Below are 23,272 nucleotides of genomic sequence, written 5' to 3' on the forward strand. Positions count from 1 at the left end.
AAAAGGGGACTAAATGGTAATGGAAAAGACACAATACAATTTTTTTAAAATTTTAATGGGGATAACATTTGAAATCTTGTTCCCCAGCATGTGGCATCACTTTGGCTCAAATTAACTCATAAATTTTTTATGAAAAATATATCTGGAAATTGGCAAACCTGGAAATGGGGATTCTAGTTTGGACTTTTAGGGTTATGTGACCTTTCTGTATTGGGTTAATACCTTTTTCCCTTTTCCTTCTTTAGGCCTCAGTTTCCTCATGCTATAATCCAGATGTTTGGGGGAAATGACTTGGAATAGCCCTTCCACTTTTATAAAGTAAGGATCGTCTCTACAAAGATGCCTGGGTGACCAGGGACAATGGGGACAGAGCTAATAGCAGTAGGAGTGTGTTTGACTGATCAACTCCTGTATGTGATAGTGACATATAGGTCCCACCATCCTTTTTTACTGCTGTACCCATGTGGAAGAGAGAGTGTTTGCTGCAATGGCAGGAGAAAGAGAGGGAAAAGAAGAGGTGTGGGTGCTTTGCTCATTAAAAGAAGGCAGAGAACTATGACACTTAAAGTTGATTCTAAAATGGTTTAGAAAGCAGGGATAAAGAGTTAAACCCTTAGCTGTGGGGAACCTCAGCCAGCCAGGCAACTGCATCTCTGCTGGGCACAAGCAATCTCAACTCACTTCGCCAAATACTGAGGGAAAGGGGAAAAGAGCTGTATTTCTGTGTAAATATTCTGATCAACCAAGAGTCAGCTAGAAACTTATTTTCATTGCAATCCTTCTCATTGCCTTAGGAGGTTCAGCACTAGTGAGCATGACTGAAGTCTATTTATTGATTGCCCTCCTGGTCCATGTGGGCTCTGAGGGACCTCTTTCTGAATTTGCCTTGTCATGGGTCTGAGGTGGAAAAGACAGAGGGGACTGGGTGGAGAATTTTCCTTATCCTCGGAGATCCTTCTGTTTCATAGGACAGTATTCAAGGTAATGGAAAGAATAAGAGCTTTTCCACAAAAGAGCTCCTAATTTCTGGAGCCAGAGTTTAGGAGCATTGTCATGTCCTGCTCTCCAGGGTCTAACTCCCTTGAGCATTCGAAATACTACTGGCCTTTGTCTTCTTTCTCCTTCCACGCTATCAGTCATGGACTCTCACTTCAACTCTGCATGCCCTAGCTATGGGACAGAGTCACAAATCACGACAATCCCACTTGATAAAAACCCTTCCAATTCCCTGAACTTTGTCCCTGGGACTCAAACTTGGGGTCAAGAGTATTCTGGGAAATTAAAGTCTTCAAGAAACTATCAGGCTCCTGGAGCTCAATTTCCATCCTTATAGAGGGCCACTCCCGTTATGGCCACAGCTGTGTCATAAAACCCACTGGTGATCACCCGTAGGCTCCACAGAGGCAAGGCACGCTGAGAATGAACACCAGTCAGATACCTTCTGATTCCCAAATGTGTCCAACTTTTTCAGAACGTATGTTCAGCCAGAGCAGTCAAATCACCTCATTCCCTTCACAACACACACGCGCGCGCGCGCGCGTGCGCGCGCGCACACACACACACAGGAACACACGCTTTTCCAAAACAAACGCACATTTTACATTTTTTGCAGAGAGGAAAAGCAGGACCAGGCCCATGCCCCTAGCCGAAGATCAGTAACCAGCATTCCCCATCCCCCGGCTGGTCCCGCCCCTATCTCTATCAAAGGCTGGCCTGGGGAAGACTGCAGAGGCCTGAAGGGGCGGGGGAAGGGGGTGATGCCCGGCGGCGCGCAAACTGCGGGAGGAAGCAAGAGTGCGCGCCTTTTAGTGCGGCTCCAGGAGCCTGCTGGATTGGTTCGGCCTTGCCGTCTGAGTGGGTGGAGCCTGTTGAGCTTCCAGCTGGGTGCCCAGTCGCAGCCAGAAGCAGGCGGAGGAGGGCTCCATCTCTGCTGCCAGGCGCGTCCAAGGGGCGCTGCTTGCCGCAGAGCTGCGGGGGCTGCTCCTCCCGCCATCCCCGCTCCCAGTACACTCGTTACTTTTTCCATAGAGGCGACTCTTAGCGACCACCAAGCTTCCTCTCGCACTGCACCGTCCCCACTCCCTCCCTGTCCCAGGTGGCAGTTGGCTCTCTCGTGCTCTCCGGCCGTCAGAGCTCTGCTGCCATGGGAATCCGAGGGATGCTTCGAGCCGCCGTGCTCCTGCTGCTCATCAGGACCTGGCTCTCAGAGGGCCACAACACTACTCCTCTCCCGGAATTCCACTTTGAGCTCTCCTCTACTGTGCCTGAAGTCGTCCAGAACGTCTTTAATTGGTAAGCCAATGCCACCAGGGTGGGCCGGGTGGCAACAGAGTCAGGCGGGGAACGTCAAGCCTTTTGGACAGAGCGGGCTGGGGGAGACTTGGACCCAGGATAGCAAGAGCTCTGGCACTTGGGCCCTGCCTGCCGATCCCCAGAGGGGAGTTAGGTGGGAGTGGGGGTGACCGATTGAAATAGAAGCCTCTACCAGAGCCCACCTGTTTCTGTAACACCTGAAAGAGCCCTGCGTGTGCCCAAACTGAAACCCTGGGGTGGGGAGAGGATGCCCTCACCCGGGGGTCTGCCATCCATCCCCAGGGACTAAGACTATGGGAAGCTTTTTCCCAATGACGTCTTTTGGCATTTGTGGGATTGGGATGGACATAGTACAGGGTGATGGGCAATTCTCAAAATATAGACAGTAGAGACACCTGTTTGAGTGCGCATTTTAGTCTGTTCCCTGAGGCGCGCGCGTGTGTTCTTGCGTGTGCATGTTGAGCAATGAGGAGCTTTTCTGATGCCGCAGACAGAAATGATTGACTCGACCTCACAGGAGCTCAGACAATGCGATTAGTGGCTGTATAATAATATAGACAGATGCACTTTTGTACATACTCCTGTGAAAACATTAGAAGATTCAGTGTTTTTTTTTCTGTGTTTGATTTCAATTTTGTTTGGGTATGCAAATATGTGAAGAGGTATTAAACAGTCAGCCTTTACATGTAAATCAAACAGAAATGTGTATTTGCAGTGGCCAAGAAACCTGAGTGGGACATATAGGTAATGTGTGGTCCTGAACAGGTGGGAACGCATTACTTTAATTCTGGAATAATTTATCTGTCCACTTTAGAATGGTACAAAATAAAATTTTGTCATTAAAGGTGATTGGAAATAATTTTAATGGCAAACCAGAAATGAACATGTATTCAGAAAAAGGGGGGGTTGGGAAAGGTTACAGCAGACAACTCTGCAATGGCCTCACCCCCCACCCAACATACGAGACTGTGCTACTGAACATGCTCACACACACACACACACACACACATACACACACTGAGATTTACAGGGGCTGACATTCTCTGGTCATTGCATCAAAAATTCTAATAGTCAGAGTGATACCCAGGACTTTTCTAATTCACAAATTCCTCTTGGGGAAAAGAGACCCACCAAAGGTGAATTGGGTGAGCACATCAGAGACTTCTGGAAGGGCCAGCTTTCTGGGGCTGAGCTGGGTTCATTTACATATGTTCACCCCAAACACATCTAAGCTGGAAGCATATGCTTAGCCAGAGAGATACCTGCTCCCAGAATACAAGTCTTTTTAAAGGCATACCTGAGCCTCAAGAATCTGAAATGGTTTCGTTGGGTGAGGGTCATAAATCTGGCTACATTAGCCAGATCTGTCTCTGTGTCATATGCTATAGGCCAAGTCTTAAAAACGGGTGTACAAAAAGAAGGTTCACATAGATGTGATAACAAAATGCCCAGTCCTAGCCTAGATAGGAGGAATATTACTGATCTGGAAGATGTAAACTGGTTGGCTCAGCTCAAGACGGCACTGAGGGTAGAATATGACATTTCCTGGGGCAATTAGGTGTCCCTGGGAGGATTCCCACCAACCCAGAAAGCTGTATCCAGGCTGATGTTAAGGTGGGGCTCCTTATGGGGTTGAAGTAATGCATTTATCTGTGGGCTTCTACCTCCCTACTCCATCCCCTCTCCACATCTCCTATAGGCTCCTCTCTTCCCCACCCAGAATCCTGCCTGGTAACAGGGATCCAATCTGTGTGCCCCATCCTCTAGATGAAAGCTATGGAGGGGGAGGGGGAAAGAGGACTCTGCGTCAGGAGCGGGAAAGAGGAGTCTGCGTCACTGCTTCTCTTCTGGCTGACTCACTGTGGGGAGGGAGGGGAGCAGGGAGAGCTGCATACATGTATGACTGTACATGTCTGCATGTGTGTAGGAGAAGGTAAGGCCCTGGCAAGTTGACACCTGGCATGTTCTTTTGTCTTTGTTCTCTGAGAAGCAACATGACATTTACTGATTACTTCTCTGTTTTAGCAAAAATTGTGCAAATGAAGCTATGGTTCACAAGATTTTGGACAGGGTGTTATCGCAATATGATGCCCGTCTGAGACCAAATTTTGGAGGTAAGACACATCCAGACACTGGAAACCTTCGTGTTAGGTGAAACAGAGCTGAGATACAATAAGCCAGCCCCACTTAGTAAGCTGATCAGTGGCACTCTTCTGGCTCAACATTTAATATCTCTCCCCTGTGGAGACCTACTGAGAGAACTGCAGGCCTTTTGCTCTACCCCTGGAATTTTCCCCACTTCTCTACCTTCTTATGCAAGAGGACTTCTGCCCCCCCCCCCACCACACACATATATTTTATTACAATGGCACAGAGCAAGCTTGAAGCACACTTCCTGCTGTGGCTGAAAAATGCTAACCCCAGAAATGGGTTTGCCAGACAAAACACAGGCCATGCTTCTCAGACTACAGTCTTCTGCCCCATATATGGAGAAGGCACAAATTCTTCTACTTGAGCACACCCTGGATACTCTCCCAATTCAGCTACTTCAAAACTAAGGGCATGGTCTTCTCTGTCTTGTCTTGCTGCCTCTGTCCCCGCTCCCCAAACCTTTAGTTCCCAGCAGGTTAATTTCATTTAGCTCTCTGCGGGCAGTGTGATTTTTATAAATCCAGCCTGATCACCTCAGGAACATTTTTAATTTTTTTTATTTATCGATTTTAAAGAGAAGAGAAAGAGAGAGAGAGAGAAACGTTGATTTGCTGTTCCACTTATCTATGCATTCATTGGTTGTTTCTTCTAAGTGCCCTAACCAGGGATTGAACCCACAACCTGGCATATCTGAATGACACTCTAACTGAACTACCTGGCCAGGGCTCACCACAGGAACTTTTGATGCCTTTATTTAACTGCCAAATAAAATCCAAACTCCTTAGCCTAGCGCTCAGATCTCAAGCACAGAGATAAGAAATGACAAGGAAAGTGAACCTCCGGGAAGCCAATATATCAGTTTCTCCCTATATCTCTACCTAACCTGCCACCTTGGAAAGGGCAACTGACCTAGATCACCAGGCCTTTAAGCTACAGGAAACCCACAGAACAGGAGTAACATCCTCTGGCCCAGGAAACCTAAACCAAGGACAAACAAAAGAAAGGGTGCATTAAATAGAGGTTAGTCACATTTCTTCTCAAAGGAACAGAGAAGGAGCTAAAAAACAGAGCGGCTAAGTTAGAGAGAGCACTCTACTTCTTACAGGTGGTAGAAGTAGATCCCTCACAGTGTAGTGGGTTAATAAATGCTAATGGGTCACATTTATACATATGAATAGAGGTCTTTTGAATACACAATGCCTCCGTGATAAAAGGCACACAACTGTGGGGACTTTCCCTTGCAGTAGACCAGTGGGGGGGGGGGGTTGGCGGGCAGTGCTTGGGTGCAGCAGTGATCTGCCTAGGAGGGCACCTTGAAAACCAACCTGGTCACCCTGGGCTAAGCTTAGAGCAGGGAGACTTCACTAGTGTCCCCTTTGTTGTGTGCTCCTTTCATGAGGACAGAAGGTGCAGCCCCAGGATCCAAGGTGAGTGTGCACTGGGATGGGGAAGCAGGAGTGGAGAGAGCAGAACACAAGCTCTTTCAATATGGGAATTCAGGTGTGAGGGGACAGTCAGCATCCCATTGCATGACACTGGTTTTGAATCAGTCACACCAAACACCAGTGGGTGTCAAGGGAGTAGTTACCACATTTTCTCTTTTCCTTGTTCTCTTGTTTCTCAGCAAAGGCTGATCAACAGTCATTTAAGTATACCAAACTGTTTCAAGATGCCATCTCTGAAAGCACCCAGGGCCAGGGGGAGGGAGCAGGGACAAGGTCCAACCTCTGAGGATTGTCAGGTGTGGCTTGTTCACAATATTTCCAAGGCCCCTGACAATCATATTTTGAGCTAATTAGGATTTGTTTATATCCAATGCCTAGCCTTTTGGTTTACACTAAGCTTATAAGCATGCAGACTGTGCTCTATGAAAAAAGATGGGTCCCTGATTTGGCAAAACAGTAGGTGAAGGCGAGAGGACCAGGACAACACGGGACCTTCTAGCATTTACACAAAAGGAAACACTATAGGCTCTAAGTCTAGGGCTGTTATATTGTGGGGGAAAGCAATCAGTGGATTAGCTGGGTCAGGGGATTCAGGGTTGGGGGAACCCAGGACAACCTATAAAGCCTCCCACTAGACAGAGTCAGATTCCCTTCTGTGTCTGAGGTGAAATCGGATTTCAAGGCCACACACACACCCCACATGCAGAGGCCACACCTAACTGTGGTCAGCTTCAATAAGGAGCCATAGTATGCCTTTGAGAAGAGGAGGAGGAAGAGCCAAGGAAAGTTAACAAAGTTGCTTCTTTCTGGGCAAGAGAAGTGGACTCCACAGTGTTGCCAAAGGCAAGTCCCTGAGGACTTCATCTAGCCCAGCACCTGGCATTACCTAGGTGTGGAGTGAAGGAACAAATGGGACATCATCACCATTCCTTTATTTATTTGTCTTCCTCTGGCATTCTGATGGATTCTAGGAAGAAAGAGGAGTTAGAGCAGCATGATTTCCCAGGGGAGGGAAGTGGTTACCCTCTCCCACTTTTCCTGACTTCCTGAGCCCATGAGGAGGGACAGCAATGGGATATGGGGCTGAAGCCATCAACCCAGAGAGAGCATTTAGACACTTTATCTGGAAGCTTCTTGCTCCCTTATGTTATGTTTTCAGGGATGTGGGATACTTTAGCTGAGTTCTCATCTTGAACCCCTGCTAGCACATAAGGTATCCCCTCTATGTTGATAAACTTACAAAAGGTCCCTGGTCACCTTCTCCCAGACTACATCCTTGAGTCAGGACACATGGCTTGGTGAGTGCATTTCAGCTCCTACTTGCCCCTTTAACTGGGAGCCCTTGGACAGGGCTATGCTCTTTAAGGGTTAAGGTTGCCTGAGTGGCACTAATGGTTTAGGATGAGAAATCTGACAGTAGAGTGAGGTGATGAGGGGATAGCTGCCTGGACTCTCTGGGGCTTGATACCTGCCTAAAACAGCCTTCATCCTTTGAAGGCATGTAGGAAACCTGAAAGCCTATAATAAATAACTTTGTTTCTAGAAACCTCTGTCACTACAGAGCATTTTACTAGAGATTATTCACAATAATCCTGAATGCTGAAGTCTGGGCTATGCCCTCTCACAGAGGCCCATTGACTTCTTAGCTGCCATTCATACACTCATTCCCAATAGCACTTTGCTTTTTGAAGCAGTGGGATAGGAATTACACATTTCCCACTTTGGTGCTCAGCTTCTGGGGCAGTCAGCCTGCGGTGAAACCATCAGGCTGAACTACAAGCATCATGCATGTTCCCATAGCAGCAGTGTGATGTAATGCACATAGAATAATGCTTAGTTGTGGAGCTGGGTGAAGGTAGATTTAAGTAAACAAGGAAACAATAAAATGTGTTTTTCCACAGCACCTTATAGTTTAGCACATATTTTCATATCCCTGTTCACATTTGAGTGGGCAACACTCACATCTAGGCCTGATAAAGAAAGCCAGGAGACAAAAACACACACACATTCAATCACACACATGAATACACACAAACACCCTTCAACACAGATTTACTCACACATATGTCCACACTGACATCACTCACATGCACATGCTTACAATTAATATATGCTCACACATTTACACACACACACACACATCCACAATCACACTCACAAATTTACCCACATGCTTAGACATTCATATTTAGGAACTTATGTATTCAAATACACACACTCCCACATTAACTTGCTTGCATACAAATAGGCTCATGCATTCACTCATATACAAACATTCACACACACAAACATGTCCACATGTTTACCAATTTGCACACATTAACATGTTCATATTTCACTCATACCTTCACAGCAACATACTAACACACATGAATATGTTCATAGAATCACTTTCATGTTGGCATAGTAACACATTTAGTCACACACATACACTCACACAGACATGCTCACATTCACTCATGTACATAAACATGTTTACATACACTCACATATATGCGAGGAGTCCGAGTGTATAAGTGTGATCACTTATTGCACTGATCACTTGCATATGAACAAGGCCACACACAAACACACTCACATATTCAATAATGAACATGCTCACTCACACAAACACATACAGTCACACTCTCATAAATTTACTTACATTCCCAAACATTCACTCACATAAACACCAATCAACTTACATATGCAAAAATGTTCACACAAGCACACACATTCCCTCAAACATGCACATAACATGCTCACACAGAGACACACATGAACATGTTCTTGCATACAGACACATAAACTCAACACAAACATACTCACGTACACTCATGTAAACACAACTTTACACACACAGACATAACCATGTATTTGCTCACACATGGCATGCTGACAAATACACTAACACATGAATAAGCTTACACAGACAACCCACATATTCACCCCCATACAGTACACTCTAATACATGTACATGGTCACACATTCACTCACCCAGAAATGTGCTCATAGACTCACTGGCTCATAAACAAACATACCCTCCCTCACATATCCACGTGAATACACTCAGGCTTATGGACATGTTCACACATGCACTCCCTCAAAAACATTAAAATATTTAATATTTAAATAACCATACGTGCAAACATGCTCCCATCCACTCATATGTGTACATGGTCACACATTCACTCACATGCAAACATGTATGAACATACAAATTTGCTCACAGACAAGGTCACAAATGCACAAATGTTCACATATTTATTTGCACATGAACCCACTCATAGATTCACTCTCACACAACATGCCTACACGCTTGTACATGTGCTCACACTTACTACTGAAAGACACAATCATGCTCATGCATTCTTTCACACACAGACATGCTCACATACACTTATATGCACACTGACACATTCACCTACACATGAACACATTTTGACTCATATATGTGAACATGCTCACATAAACTCATGTACACAGCTCACACATTCACACAAAAACACATTGCCTCAAATACGGACACCCACATGCACTCACACAAATATGCTCATATACACCCAAAATCTTAGCTCTTGTTTTGGGGCTCATTGCTCCTGAGTTCCAATCAGGAAAACATTTATTACTAGAATGCTTCATCACCTTATTTTCTGTTTATATTGCCCTAATTTCTTCCTTTTAGTATGTCAAGGGCCAGGCCCTGCTTTAAGTACTTGGCCTGCATTAACTATGAGATCAGTGCTATAAATGATCCCCATTTTACCCAAGAGGGAACTAAGACTCAGAGAGGTTAGGTAACTTATTTAAGGTCACACAGCTAGTAAGTGTCAAAAATGAGGTTCAAACTCAGGCAGCCTGGCTCCCGAGTCCACACTCTTACCCTTTACCTACCCTGCATGTAATAGTGGTCTTCGTGTATTGTAGGTGCTCCTGTGCCTGTGGGAATATCTATGTATATCTCCAGTATTGACCATATCTCAGAAATGACTATGGTAAGTGTGTCAACTCCATCCATAAGATGGGACAAATTACATGGGACAAGGGGCAGGGTCATAAGCCAACCCCAGTTGTTCTGACCTGCAACAGAGCTCACATAGAAAAACACAGTAGGTTTTGGAAACTGAAACCACCTGGAATAAAAAATGAATAAACCCAGATAGATTCTAGACCTAAAAGACTTACAGAGTTTCTAAAAGATAATATAAGACACTGACTTTGCACCTTTATGGTAGCTAACAACTTTAAAAGAAACACAAACATAAAAATAAACACTGATAACTTCAACTAAATTAAAATTCTGTTTAGCCAAACTTTCTGGAACTTCCCTTCTATAAAACAAACAAAACCAGTATAACAAATGTGAAACGATAAGTCAGAGTGGACTAAGGTATTTGCAACACAAAGGGCTGATATGGGAAATATGCATAACTCCTGTGGATTAATAAGAATATTAAAAAACAAATAAAATTATCAGAACATTTGAACAGAAACTTCACTTTTTTAAATAACACTATTTATTTATTTATCTTTAGAGGGGAAGGGAAGGAGAGAAGTAGAGAAATATCAATGTGTGGTTGCCTCTCGTGAGTCCCCTGCTGGGAACTGGCCTGCAACCCAGGCATGTGCCCTGACTGGGAATTGAACCGTGATCTTGTGGTTCACAGGCCCGTGCTCAATCCACTGAGCTACACCAGCCAGGGCCCAGAAACTTCACTTTTGTGAAGATAATTGAGTAGCAGACAAACATATGAAAAGATGCTTGAATTTGTTATTAATCCGTGAAATGCAAATTAAGACCACAATGAGACCCTATTACACATCTACCAGATTGACAATAATCAAAAGTCAGACAACACCAGCTGGAAACTTCCATCTGCTCTTGGAGGGGGTATAACCTGGAACTTTCACTTCATAGTTCTTATTATGATTTTGGTATGAATAGTGTGTTCACACAATAATATACATAGTATATTTACATAAGGAAATATTATCTAATATTCAGGCAGTGCAAGTGAACAAATTTTATTTACATACATCAGTCTGAATGAATATCACAAATACAACGTTGAATGAAAGAAAATTATGAATATACATAGGATGATTCCATTGGGAAAAAATCTTAAAATAGGTCCAACTAAGCAATATGTTTCCTGGAAATAGATGCATAAACAATAAACTCTTAACAAAAAGCAAGGGAATTGTCGTTTAAATATAAGATTTAAATAGTTCCTGCTGGGAAGTGTGGGAAATATGTTCTGGAAGAGGTGCATTCAAGCTTGAAAGTTCTTGGTAATGTTCTATTACTTAACCTGAATTTTAATTATCAGAGGTTCATTTTATTATTCCATTGCTGGGATTATATCCTAAGAACCCTGAAACACCAATCCAAAATAACCTATGCACTCCAGTGTTCATAGCAGCACAATTTATAATAGCCAAGAGTTGGAAGCAGCCTAGGTGGCCATCAGTAAATGAATGGATCAAAAACTGTGGCACATTTACACAATGGAATACTACACAGCAGAGAGAAAGAAAGAGCTCCTACCCTTTGCAAAAGTGTAGATGGACCTGGAGAGCATTATGCTAAGTGTAATAAGCCAGTCAGTGAAAGACAAATACCATATGATCTCAACTTTAAGTGGAACCTAATCAACAAAACAAGTGAGCAAAATATAATCAGAGATATGGAAAGAAATAAAGAACAAACTAACAGTGACCAGAGGGGAGGGGGATAAGAGGGGAAAGAAAGAGAAGGTTCAAGTCAAGGAACATGTATAAAGGACCCATGGACAAAGACAACAGGGTGGAGGAGGATTGAATGTGGGAGGTGGAGGTGGGTAGGGTGAGGTAGAATAATACGGGGAAATGGGGACAAGTGTAATTGAACAACGATTTAAAAATAGCTGACATTTAACATGTTTACATATGTTTCATTACTCACTATAGTTATAATGTATTTCTTACACCTGCATACATACACACACTATCTGAAAACAGGGAGCTGAACAACCTCGAGTACAATTGAGATTTACCTTTCTCTCCCTAGGACTATACGATCACAGTATTTTTTCATCAGACCTGGAAAGATCCACGTTTAGCATACTATGAAACTAACCTGAACCTAACTCTGGACTATCGGATGCTTGAGAAGTTGTGGGTCCCTGACTGCTACTTTCTAAATAGCAAGGATGCCTTTGTGCATGAAATGACTGTGGAAAATCGGATGTTTCAGCTTCACCCAGATGGAACAGTTCAGTATGGCCTCCGGTGAGTTCCCCAGGGGCCTAAGGACCCTCCTGGCAGGTTTCCTCCTTCCCACTGAGAAACCCACAAATGCACTCTAATGGACACACAGACGATCCTATTGCTTTTCAAACCTGTCTTGCATTGTTCCCTCACTCATCCTACCCAGTTTCCTACACACATCATTGGCTGTTCTGTCCCCACAGTCTGGCTTCTGCTGTTACTTCTGTCTGGAAAGGCCCTTTCTGTGAATCTAAATCTTGGCCATCATTAAATTGCTAACTGAAATGCCTCTTTGTCAAAAACTCCTTCTTGATTCTCTCAACTGGAAGAGCTCTCCCTCTGCCTTAGCACTTAATACATTCTGTTATTTATCTTTGTTTCTTTTCTCCCCCACGAAGTGAGGGAAAGAGACATAAATTCTGAAGCCCATGCAATGAGAGAGGGAGACTAATCTCTGCTACTGCTCATATTTGTATCATGTAGGGGCCCAGAGGTGTGTAGTATGGGTCTGTTGTCTATAGCCCTGTACACACAGAATGTGTGCATGCTGGAACTCCTCACTGACCTATTTATAGCATAGCAGATGGCCACCATGGCTTTCCTCACAGCATCAGCTCTTACAAACCATCTCTTAAGACAAGCATGACAGAGAAATTTAGCTCAGAAAATTTCTCCAAGAGGTAGCTGCCAGGGTTCAGCTCTATCTCTGGGTCTCTCTTTCCCTAGGATGCTCTTGCTCTGTCTCTTGTTTCCCTCTTCCTTCTCCATCCACTTTCCCATGGACCAAGGCACTCGAGCTGGAGAACAACAAAGCTTGCAAGGAACAGGACAGTGGTCACACTTGTTTCACTTAAAGGGAGCCTCACCTGATTACTGCTGCATGGAGGATTCACAGAAGGGACACACACACACACACACACACACACACACACACCATATCAACTGTGCAAAATGGAAATCACTTCAAGGGTTGAAAGGCACTAGGCTGGGGGTTAACAGATGGGGAGGGCAGGATGAGGGGTGGGGCAGAGCCACCCAGCTGAGGCTGCAGAGAGCTTTTAAAATTACCCTCTTTGCACCAGTAACTCCTCCCATTTCCCTGGCTTCTCCAAGACCACTCCTCAGATTCCTGTCACAAACCCAACACGTGGCAACTTGTATCCCCTGTCCAACACTTCATGGCCCTTCTCAGATAGGCTAATCCCTTCTATCCAGTTATACTCACTGGCATTGTGCTAGTCCAAAGTACCCTCATAGGCAGATACACAGAGATGAGAGCATTGTGAGGTGGGAGCAGCTTCCATGGCCAAAGATGGGCCTGGGACACTGCTCACATCCATACCTGAGGACTGCACATGACCACTACACAGCAGATGTGGAGCTGCTCTTGACAGCCTTACTGCTTCTTCATCAAGAAAGCCATCTTTCTTTCTCTGTACTCGGTTTCCTCAAGGGCCCTTTTCTTTCTGACATCCTGAGGTGTCCTGACATGCCACACATGTGTTCTTTGTTCAAGTCCTGCCAGATCTCTTGGTTTCTTTGTCACATAAAATTTTCCTCTCTCCTCCCTACACAACTGATACTCAGATTTCCTCCAGGAAGGAAGGAAGGAAAAAAGAAGAGATGGAGAGAGGGAGGGAGGGCCCAGCTCTAATGCAATCAGTATAGGAAAGTGTTGGGACAGGTCAGTCCTTGGGATAACTCTTCCTTTTCACTCCTGCAGTGTTCTCAGGAATGGTTGCTTAACTTGGCTAGACTCACTTTTTCCTTCCTTTTGCTTTTTCTTTGCAGACTCACTACCACAGCAGCTTGTTCTATGAATCTGCAGAATTTCCCTCTGGACAAGCAGACCTGCAAGCTGGAGGTGGAGAGCTGTACGTCTATCTTCTGTGGCCCCTTCTTCCCTACCTGTGGTTGTGACCATCAGAAAACCAGACAGACTTGATAGTGAGAGGGGTGGCATATCTCCCCTACTCCCTCCCTCTCCCTTTCTCTTCTACTAGATAGATAAATAGATAAATATATAGATAGGTAGATAGATAATAGATAGATAGATAGATAGATAGATAGATAGATAGATAGATATGACATCTGGGAGAAGGTGGCCTCTAAGGTGTAAATAGTCCCATGGGGAAATCGCACCCTGATATTGGGAAATTGTGCACCAGCTAGTGAGTAGGAGCACATATCTTTGCTGTGCTTTCCTTCCTCGCTAAAAATCCCCAAACTGGCAGTTTTCTTTCCAAGTGCCTCCCTTGTCCATGCTCAGAGTCAGCAAAACACAAAGGAAGCCCTAAAAGTGCAGGTTCTGACCATGTTTTAGATTCCACAGACTGCTCTGGTGTGAAATCTGCCTATGCCTGTTTTCTGAGATTGACTGACTCTATTTCTCGCCATCTCCCAGATGGCTACACAGTTGAGGACATCATGTTATACTGGGAAGGCGAGGATAATGCCGTCCAGGGGACTGAGAAGCTACACATCCCTCAGTTCACCCTCCTGGGAAAGACAGTAACTAGCAAACAGGAACGCTTCTACACAGGTGGGTGTGACCCCTTTCTTGTCTCCTGTATCTTGTCTTTTTATTGTACCCTAGTAAACTCCTTCAGACCTCTGCCTCAGACCTCTGCACTGCCTCCTTTATTATTTCCTTCTCCTTCTGGAAGCTTCCAAAATCCCTTCATAAACTCTCAGTTGTTTACCCTCTGTAAATAAGGAAATGGGTGTGGAATCACTTGGTCAGATTTAACACTCTACAGGTGTAAAGGATTCATGCTCTTGTTTATAAAAATAGGCCTCCTTTCAGGGCCAGCCCCTCACCCTCCAACTCTTTGCAGCTTTGAAACATGTCATGTCTCTCCAATTTCAAAACTTCAGTTGACATGGAGCAAGGAAGGAAGGAAGGAAGGAGGAGAAAGCAGGCTTGCTCTGTCATAGCAGTCTACTGACACATGCCACTGTCAATGGCCTAATGGCAGCAAATGTGGTCAGTTTGACAGACTGCTCAGGCTGGAATATTAGAGGCTGAACTGCCCATTGGTTTCTTTTCCTCCATTCTCTACATTACCCTGAAGATCACATTAACCTTTCCACCCTGATATCAGTATGTCTCCCTGCCAGGTTCCTATGTACGCCTGATACTGCGGTTTCTGGTCCAGAGGGGAATTCTCAGCTACCTTGTGCAAATCTATTGGCCTACTGTCCTCATCACCACTGGCTCTTGGATAACGTTTTGGATGAACTATAAATTCTCTGTAACCAGGGTGACAGTGGGTAGGTATTGTCCTCCCTGGCCCCCAGTCCCAGAAAGGCACTTGGATCATCTCACTCAGAAAAAAATTGAAAACAAGGGAAGAGTACTAGGAATAGAGTGTGGCTGCACAGGAAAGGAAACAAGATGGGTCCTACCCAACAGGCATTTGTACAGGTACTTAGCCAATCCTCAGCAGGGAGACCAACACTGGAGACAGGTGTGAAAAAATCAGGGCTGGAATCTTCATTATGTTGGGCCCAAAGTATCAGAATTCATTATTTTCTAAATACAGAAATGAATGGGCAAGTCATAAATACAAATCAGAAATGCAATACAACAGTTATTAAGCAACATATCAAATGCCCTACTAGGCAGCAGACAGCTTCCAGAAGTGCTGCATTCAATGAATATCTAGTGGAATGCTTATGCAGATGATAGTGGAGTCCAGGAGGAAGTCACCCAGGTCTTGGCTAAAACTGCATCAGGAAAGTGTTGCACAAACTGGGTTTTCAAGACTTGTAGGAGACAGAGACACAAGACTTGACATTCCCTAAAAGAAGAAATAGCTTGACTAAAGGCACAGGGGCCCTAAAAGGTGGTTGAATTATAGAGTACTTCTGGCAGGAGCTGGGGAAGTGGAGAGACTAGCAGCAAAAGAGCCTGGGATGACTTGGGAAGACCTTAAAAATACAGTTCAGGCAGTTGGGATTTCATGGCTAAACAATGGGGAGGATCAAAAGTTTCTGAGCAGTACCATGGAGGGGCCTAAGAAATCAGCTCCTAAGTTTATCTAGCCCCACCCTGAAGAATAATGTCTCAGATCCCTGTCTAGTTTCTCCCTCACCATCTTTGAAGCAGACTCCTCAGCCTCCTTCCTTAGGAGCACATGCTACACTAAAACTTTATATTCCTGTAATATTTTAGGATTCACAAAACCTTCTAAGGATGTGACCTCAGTATTAAGGGAATAAAGAAATGCCTATGGACTAGAAGGCAAAAGGGGAAAGGGCCATTCTAGGGCAAAATGGGGCTGGGCATGTAAATCACTGTGAAACCATAGCTGGAGATCTTTAACTTGATCCTAAGAGCAATGGGAAGTCACTGGACCATCAAAGCACAGGCTGGGTGTAAAGATAGGGCAGCGGGAACCAAAGGCAAAGGCCTTGAGGCCTAGAGAACTGAAGGACTTTTTTGCTGAGAGCCCTCCCCACCCCAGATTGGTCTTTGCTCCCTTTCTGTATAATGTGGGCCCAGTGGCTTTGCCAAGAACTTCACTCACCTGTGCCATGTTGTTTATAGGTCTGACTTCAATGCTTATCCTGAATGCCATCAATTCACATCTGCGGGATAAACTCCCCCAATTTTCTTGTATCAAGGCCATCGACATCTATATGGTTGCATGCTTCTTCTTCGTGTTCCTGTCCTTGCTGGAATATGTGTTCATCAACTATCTTTTCTACAACCGAGGAGGAACTCGGCGCCGTCACAGGCAACATAGGAGAGCCCGAAGAATTATGAACCGCTATCGCTACCAGGTATTGAGCCTGCAGGTTTGATATTTTGACTAATAATCAGCTTCCCCTGAGTACTTCTTTAGCCTAAGCTTAGCACTTGACCCTTTCACATTTTTAGTAATTCCTTTAATATACAGATACACATACCAGATAACAAAGACATATAGAAAAATTTATCATCCTCTATAAGTTGAGTCATTGTCCAAAGTCACAAGGCTAGTAAGTGGCAGGGCTAGATTTACCCTTTGACCTTCAAATCCAGTCTGCTTAGCATGCTTCCAAGGGAAAGAAATGAAGCCAGAGGGGAAGGGAGCACAGGTAGGCTGAAAGAAAGAGACACCATAGTGGCTGGCCTACCCCTTGATCTTCTGACTCCCAAAGCCATGCTGAGACTTTTGCTGCTGGTGTTACCTTAATGTCAAGCACCACCCCTTACTGCACTGGGAACCCAATCTCACCTGCCTAAGGAAGCTTTGTCTTTGTCTACCCCACAACACTCCAGAGGGAGCAGCTGCCCCAGGTAACACATGTTTGGCAGCCACCAGGGACTTCTTACATGCTAACAGCCTCTTGGTCCTGTTCCTCAGCCCCATGTGCACCAGAGACCCCAGGAAGAGGAGATTCTGTCAGTGGAAGAGATCAACAATCACATTACAAGTGCTGGTGAAGAAGGACCCGTCCCTCCTCCCTCCCCAAAAGTGCTTATACATGTAGGATTTGAGTCTGCTGATTTCTTGAGTCTATCTACTGTCTCCTCAAAGGGTGATCATGTTAACATCAAAGATGAAAGTGTCTCTCCTCCCTCTAGATCACTGCAGGCTTGCCAGGCAAGCCCAGAAAGCCTCAACTCTTTGACCTTTATTCCAGAGCAGGCCCCACTGGCCACCTCAGAAAGCCTCAGCTCACTATCTTCTTTCTCAGGCCAGTCCTGGCTGGCCATAAGAGAAAGCCTGAATGATCTCTCCTCCACCTCAGAGCAGGCCCTACATGTCCACAACCAGAGGTGTGTGCCAGAAGTATGCTGCAACCCTGGTAAGATACCTAGAAGATCTGAGGAGTATCTTAGCATGCCTGATGATGTCAAAGTTGAATGTGGCTACCCGGACCTTAGGATGCAATTCCAGCATGAGGATGACACTACGTGGAGCCGTGATGGTGACAATTTCATGGGCTTTGATCAAGATGAGGACAGTAATTCAGAGTCTGGTGATAGTTGCCCCCCAAGCCCTGGGTACTCCTTCAGTGAAAGGTTTTTGTATGATCTCTTTGACCCTGACTACGTCTCTAAGGTTGACAAGTGGTCCCGGATCATCTTCCCTATTGCCTTTGTGGTGTTCAATGTTGTTTACTGGCCATACAATGCCATTTAGTCTCATAGTGCCCCAGAGCAGCAGGGACACTGTGCTGTGCTCCTTTCACAGTTTCTTTTGGTTTTATTTTGCCTTCTTTCCTTTGTTTTATTTTAGGTTATTTGGGCAGTCGAATCAGTTCTACCTTTCTCTCTATAAACATGAGGTGGAGAGTAGTTGGAAAGAATGTGTTCTGGCTTGAAGGAAAGGGATTGAGGAGTAGAGAGTAAATAACTCATTGATTCTCCTTTTCTGTTAGAAGACTGTCACCTTTTCAAAGACTTCTAACATCTAATCAGCACAGAAAAGCCCCTGGAAATGTGGAGAGGACAGAGAGGAGCCAGACTGAGGGACAGAAGGAGCTGCGCCTTACACACAAACATTTCTGGGGGCTGTTCTGTCCCCCTGAAGTGTTGATTTTTTCATTACCTTTTCCCCCTCTTTTTCCTGCTAGGGATTATGACCCTTGCTCATCTACTGCTTAGGGTTTTAGGGAAGAAAGTCAAGCTTGATTGGGCTAGGGTACATGAGAGGTGAGCAGCTTTGGCTTGGGAGTGCAAGGGACTAGCCCTAGGGAAATTGAATTTTGAAAGTGACTTTCCCCACTATTTGTCTGCCATATTTTGAGAGTGTGTTGTTGTAGCACAGGGTTGGGAGTGGAATGTAGGTGGGCAGTCAAGATGCTAGCAAGATGTCAGGGTGAGAGCATTTTCCTAGCAGGAGCTTGCAGAGGGTGAGTGATGTCGGTTTGGAGATTACCCAAATTGAACTGACATCTTTGGAGGAATTGAAACTTCTCCTGTCTAAATCTCTGCTTTGGAACTCTTGGCAATAGGTAGTTTAGTATATGCGTATAGGTCAGATGCAGAGTTGATCACTAGTCAGCAAGCACTTGGTGAAACAAGACTAGGGTTAGAAAAGTTCTGACCTGCTACTTCACCATCTGGTCTAGAATAGCAAATGAACAACTGTCGTGAATCTCTATACTAATCCTTTCTGTTTGTCCAGTGCATAGTGTCAATGAGTTCACTGATCCATCACATTGTCAGACCCTCACAGAGGCCCTGTGAGCCAGGGAAGGCAAAGCACATTCTCCTCAGTGTTCCAAGGGAAAAAACTGGAGCTTGAGGATGTGCAGCCAGTGGTGATAGAGCCACCCCACTTACTCTTCCTTCTTCTTGTCCTCTTAACTCTCCCAATTGAGGAGCTCCCTTTTTCTCCCCTCCCCTTTAAAAATGGGTTACTCAATAAGGTTCTACCATGCACCAGACCTAATTCTATAACACCTGGAGCATATCTGCAGGAAGAGGCTGGTCGGCAGTGTGAACCAAACATATGGAATATGGTCACTGTCCACACAGTGGGGCTCCTAAGGGAACTAGAAATTAGCTTGTGCTCCAACTTGCCAAGCAACTCCACCTCATTGATGGAGGCCATGGGGGAACAAGATTTGCCAAGCACTCAGCCTATGGGCCTCCTTTCTCCCTAGGCAGCCTGCCCTAAAACTCCTCAGCCACCTCCTCTTTTAACTGTGTTTCTGTGTATACCAGGGTGTGTGTGTGCATCAAGGTGGTTCTGTGTGCACATACAACTATTTAAGAAGCTGTATAGCTATATGTATATCAGTGTAAATCTTTATTGGTGTGTTTAAGAGTGTATATATAACAATGTGTGGATACATACATGCTTGTGCACACCCCTATGAAAGAGTGTGTAAACTTGTGAGTTATGTGTGTGTGTGCTTGCACATATACACATGGGTATAATCTGTGTGTCCAAGTGCATGTGTGCATACCTATGTTTATTTATGATTTGAATGGGTATGAAAGGAAATACACCTGGAAGCATATGTATTTCTTATTGGTGGCCCTTCTAGAACCACCAGAATTCCCTTGGCCTGTTCCCACATAAGGAGGCGGGAGCTCTTTGGCCAGGCTGATTAACTGTTTCATTTCAATTCCTATTCCAAGGAGCAGCATCTCCCGGTCCCCATCCACTCCTGTCTTTCTCCCTCCACCCATCTGTGCTATCTCCTGGATAGAAGACACAGAAGAAGTGAATGTAGTCCTAGAGTCCTAGGAAGTGATAATTTAGTGCCTTGAGGGAGGAATGCTCAATGGTGGGATGAGCTGGGAGTGAAGAGCATTTTGCATTGTCCTGGAAGGACATGTTTGGGATGCCTTGAAGATGCATTGAGAACAGAAGTATTATATAGAAAGCTAAAGAACTGGAGACATGGTTATATTACTGCCTTTATAACTCATCCCTTTATTCCAATCGCCTTGTAAGCCTGACCTTGGAGGCAGCCCCAAGCAGGTGGGTGATGTGAGGAAATGGCCCAGGGAATTGGCTGCTAGCAACTGGATGCAGAGAACCAAAGGTGCCTGGGAGATGGCTGCAGGCATGGACTGTGGTGATAGGCCCATTCAGGGCAGGGGCGCTTTAGTAGTCACCCTGGGATGGTTTTTGGCTGAACTTCAGCCTTGGATTTGGAACTTCCTCTTTCCACCTCCTCCAAGGAAAGAGATAATCAATGGGGTGAGAAGTATGACCAAGGAGAGAAGTACAAAGAGCGCCAGGGACTGACTGCCTAGTTCAGCCCAGCTTGTCATCTCTTCTCTTCTTTTCTATACAGGCATCATATAAATATAGCCTCCTACATGTTCATACCCACAGAGACCTACACAGTCACACATACATGCATACACACATTGGGCACTCACCTTCATCAGTATATACATACATACACACAAACATTGCCACCTGTATGTTCACAGACACAATCACATGCATTTACACTTGTATGCACACACACACACCAACAAACCTTGTAAGACAGATAAGAACAAGAAAGTTGCCACTGAAATGTCTAGATTGCTTCTTTTTGGACACCCCTCACAGAGAGATCCAGGTTGGAGGGAAAGCAATGACCCTACATATGAAGCTCCTACCATGACTACACAAAAGCTTAAACATTGATTGATTGGTTTGGGTTTCCAGGATCCTGGAAGGCCTATGAGCCCTGTAGGAGGTAAGCAGCTCATTTAGGGTGAGGTCATACTAGTGAAAGAGACTGGAGCAGTGGGGGACAAAAAAGGGGGTTTTAAGATATGTCTGGCAGCAATGCACAGGAAGACCTCAAACCCTGAAGAATGGTACAGAGGCCAGTTGTAAATATCTTATAGATCCATGTAGCTAGATATATTAGTATACCTTAAAAAGAATATCTTGCCCTAATGTGCTGCAATGTGTTGAACTCTACTGCAACTCATGCTGTGTGAGGTTAAGTGTCAAGGTGAGGTGGAGGTCTGGCAATGACACCTTTTAAGAAAGTTGAACCTTCTGAATTTACCATGGAGTTGGCCATTTTAGCCTGAAAATTGCCAGATCTTCTCTTGTCATGTTCTATGTATGTTCTGTCTTCAGCATTGCCATTGAGCTCCCTCCTCAGCTGTCCCCAGTGGTACAGGCATACCCTCTTCTAACTGGCTGCCTATATCCCCTCACACTCCACACCTCACACCAAGTAACTCTGGAAGTCCAGAGCATCTAGCAAGGCACTCCTGGGATTCAGCCCATGGAGGCTTTGTCAGCCCCAGCCAATCAGAGAGTGCTTGTGTGGTGATATTTGGAGTTGTGGAAGAGAGAAGACTGTTGCTGAGTGTGAGATGGAGCAACCCCCCACTTTACTCCTCTACCCACCTTCCGTTTCTTTTCCTCACATAGACTATCATATTAACTTTCTCCCTAGAATCCCCTCTCCATCACTACTATGGGAAAGATACTGTCTATTTCTCCAAAGTATCATTTTGTTGTGGGGACGTGACATGTTTCCTACCAAATTCTTGCTCATTTCATCTGCCATTGTGGGGTGCCTTTGCAGAGATAACAGATGATCTGTTGGGTCATACCAGAGCTTGTCAAATGCATTCTTACAATCCATGCCATCTTGTTAATAGCAAGGCTCCAAATTCTTTGCATATTTAGAGCTGTTTTGCTGAGACTGGCCATTCCTTATTCTGTACATAAAAGAGCTAATCCTCTGAACTATTAACTAATGAATGCATTTGCTAAGTTATCCACCTGCATGGTACCCTACTGTGGTGCTGCACATCAAAGGAAATTGTGATTTGTCCTACAAAGTGCAGTGTGTTTGTGTTTGTCGTATAGTGTCTTGTGATCAATATGAAATCTTTATTATCAGTGTTGGGTTTTCATGGTTGGGAGGGGGAGGGTGTTATAGTGTCTCTCTCATATATTTCAATTATGAAATAGCCCCAGTCGGTCAGGTTCACCTTTGCTGATTCAACATGTGTGAGACTTTACATCCACCATCTTGCCAGATTGTCTTTGGGGTCAATAGTCATCAACAGAATTGAAGGTGACCAGGTGTGGTGCAACTGACCACAGTTCCAAAGAAATCTTCAAAAGACAGCCAAGGCAGTGTCATTCTGGAGACAGATGGAATAAAGTAAAACTACAGATGCACGCATGTATGTCTCTGGGACAGGTGCTGTGCCCAGGCAGCAAACACCAAGAAAGGAGAAGGAATAAGACCCCTGTGCCCTGGATGGCCTGACACACAAAAGGGTGCAGAACAGCAAACACCCCACAAAATAACCGGTGCCCTTTGTTCATATTAAATGTAAATTCTTGCATGAAAAAGACTTGATCAGTTCTGACTTCAAAGGAGGATAACATGAAGAAACATAAAATTATGCTTCTGAAAAATATGCTGAAATAAAGTTTTGTAAATAGCCAAAAGAAGGAAATAAATATATATAATGGCAAATATGCTTATGGGTCAATGTGTTTCTTTGTTGAGTTGGTAGGGAGCTTTGTCTAAGCACAGGAAACTTCTGGCTTCCATTGCTCACCTCACCTTCCCCACCCCTGGCTTTGGGTACTGCCCTCCTCATACCACAGGACATTTGAATCCATGGTTTTCAAACAGATGGGAAATGATAACATCACATTTTAAATTAGTTTCCATTTTTGCACAAGCCATTTGAAACAAA

The 23,272-nt window shown here is 44.7% G+C and overlaps 1 protein-coding gene across 1 annotated transcript; it reads left to right on the forward strand.

Moving 5' to 3' along the window:
• The first annotated feature begins 1,890 nt into the window (after positions 1-1,890).
• GABRQ (gamma-aminobutyric acid type A receptor subunit theta) lies at positions 1,891-23,036 on the forward strand. Its single transcript, XM_037060260.1, has 9 exons — positions 1,891-2,292; positions 4,339-4,427; positions 9,817-9,884; positions 11,939-12,159; positions 13,930-14,012; positions 14,543-14,680; positions 15,259-15,411; positions 16,691-16,926; positions 17,493-23,036. The coding sequence occupies exons 1-9, from the start codon at positions 2,144-2,146 to the stop codon at positions 18,273-18,275; spliced, it is 1,920 nt and encodes a 639-aa protein (XP_036916155.1). The 5' UTR covers positions 1,891-2,143; the 3' UTR covers positions 18,276-23,036.
• Positions 23,037-23,272: the final 236 nt, after the last annotated feature.

This window comes from Sturnira hondurensis, unplaced genomic scaffold, assembly GCF_014824575.4.
Source record: "Sturnira hondurensis isolate 20B ecotype Veracruz unplaced genomic scaffold, ASM1482457v3 Scaffold0011528, whole genome shotgun sequence".
NCBI lineage: Eukaryota > Metazoa > Chordata > Mammalia > Chiroptera > Phyllostomidae > Sturnira > Sturnira hondurensis.

Excerpts from the sequence above, each read along its gene's own strand:
- GABRQ (XM_037060260.1), top strand. The coding sequence starts at position 2,144 with ATGGGAATCCGAGGGATGCTTCGAGCCGCCGTGCTCCTGCTGCTCATC. Across the intron at positions 2,293-4,338 it reads GTCCAGAACGTCTTTAATTG|CAAAAATTGTGCAAATGAAG; the intron begins GTAAGCCAATGC and ends TCTCTGTTTTAG. Across the intron at positions 16,927-17,492 it reads TGAACCGCTATCGCTACCAG|CCCCATGTGCACCAGAGACC; the intron begins GTATTGAGCCTG and ends CCTGTTCCTCAG.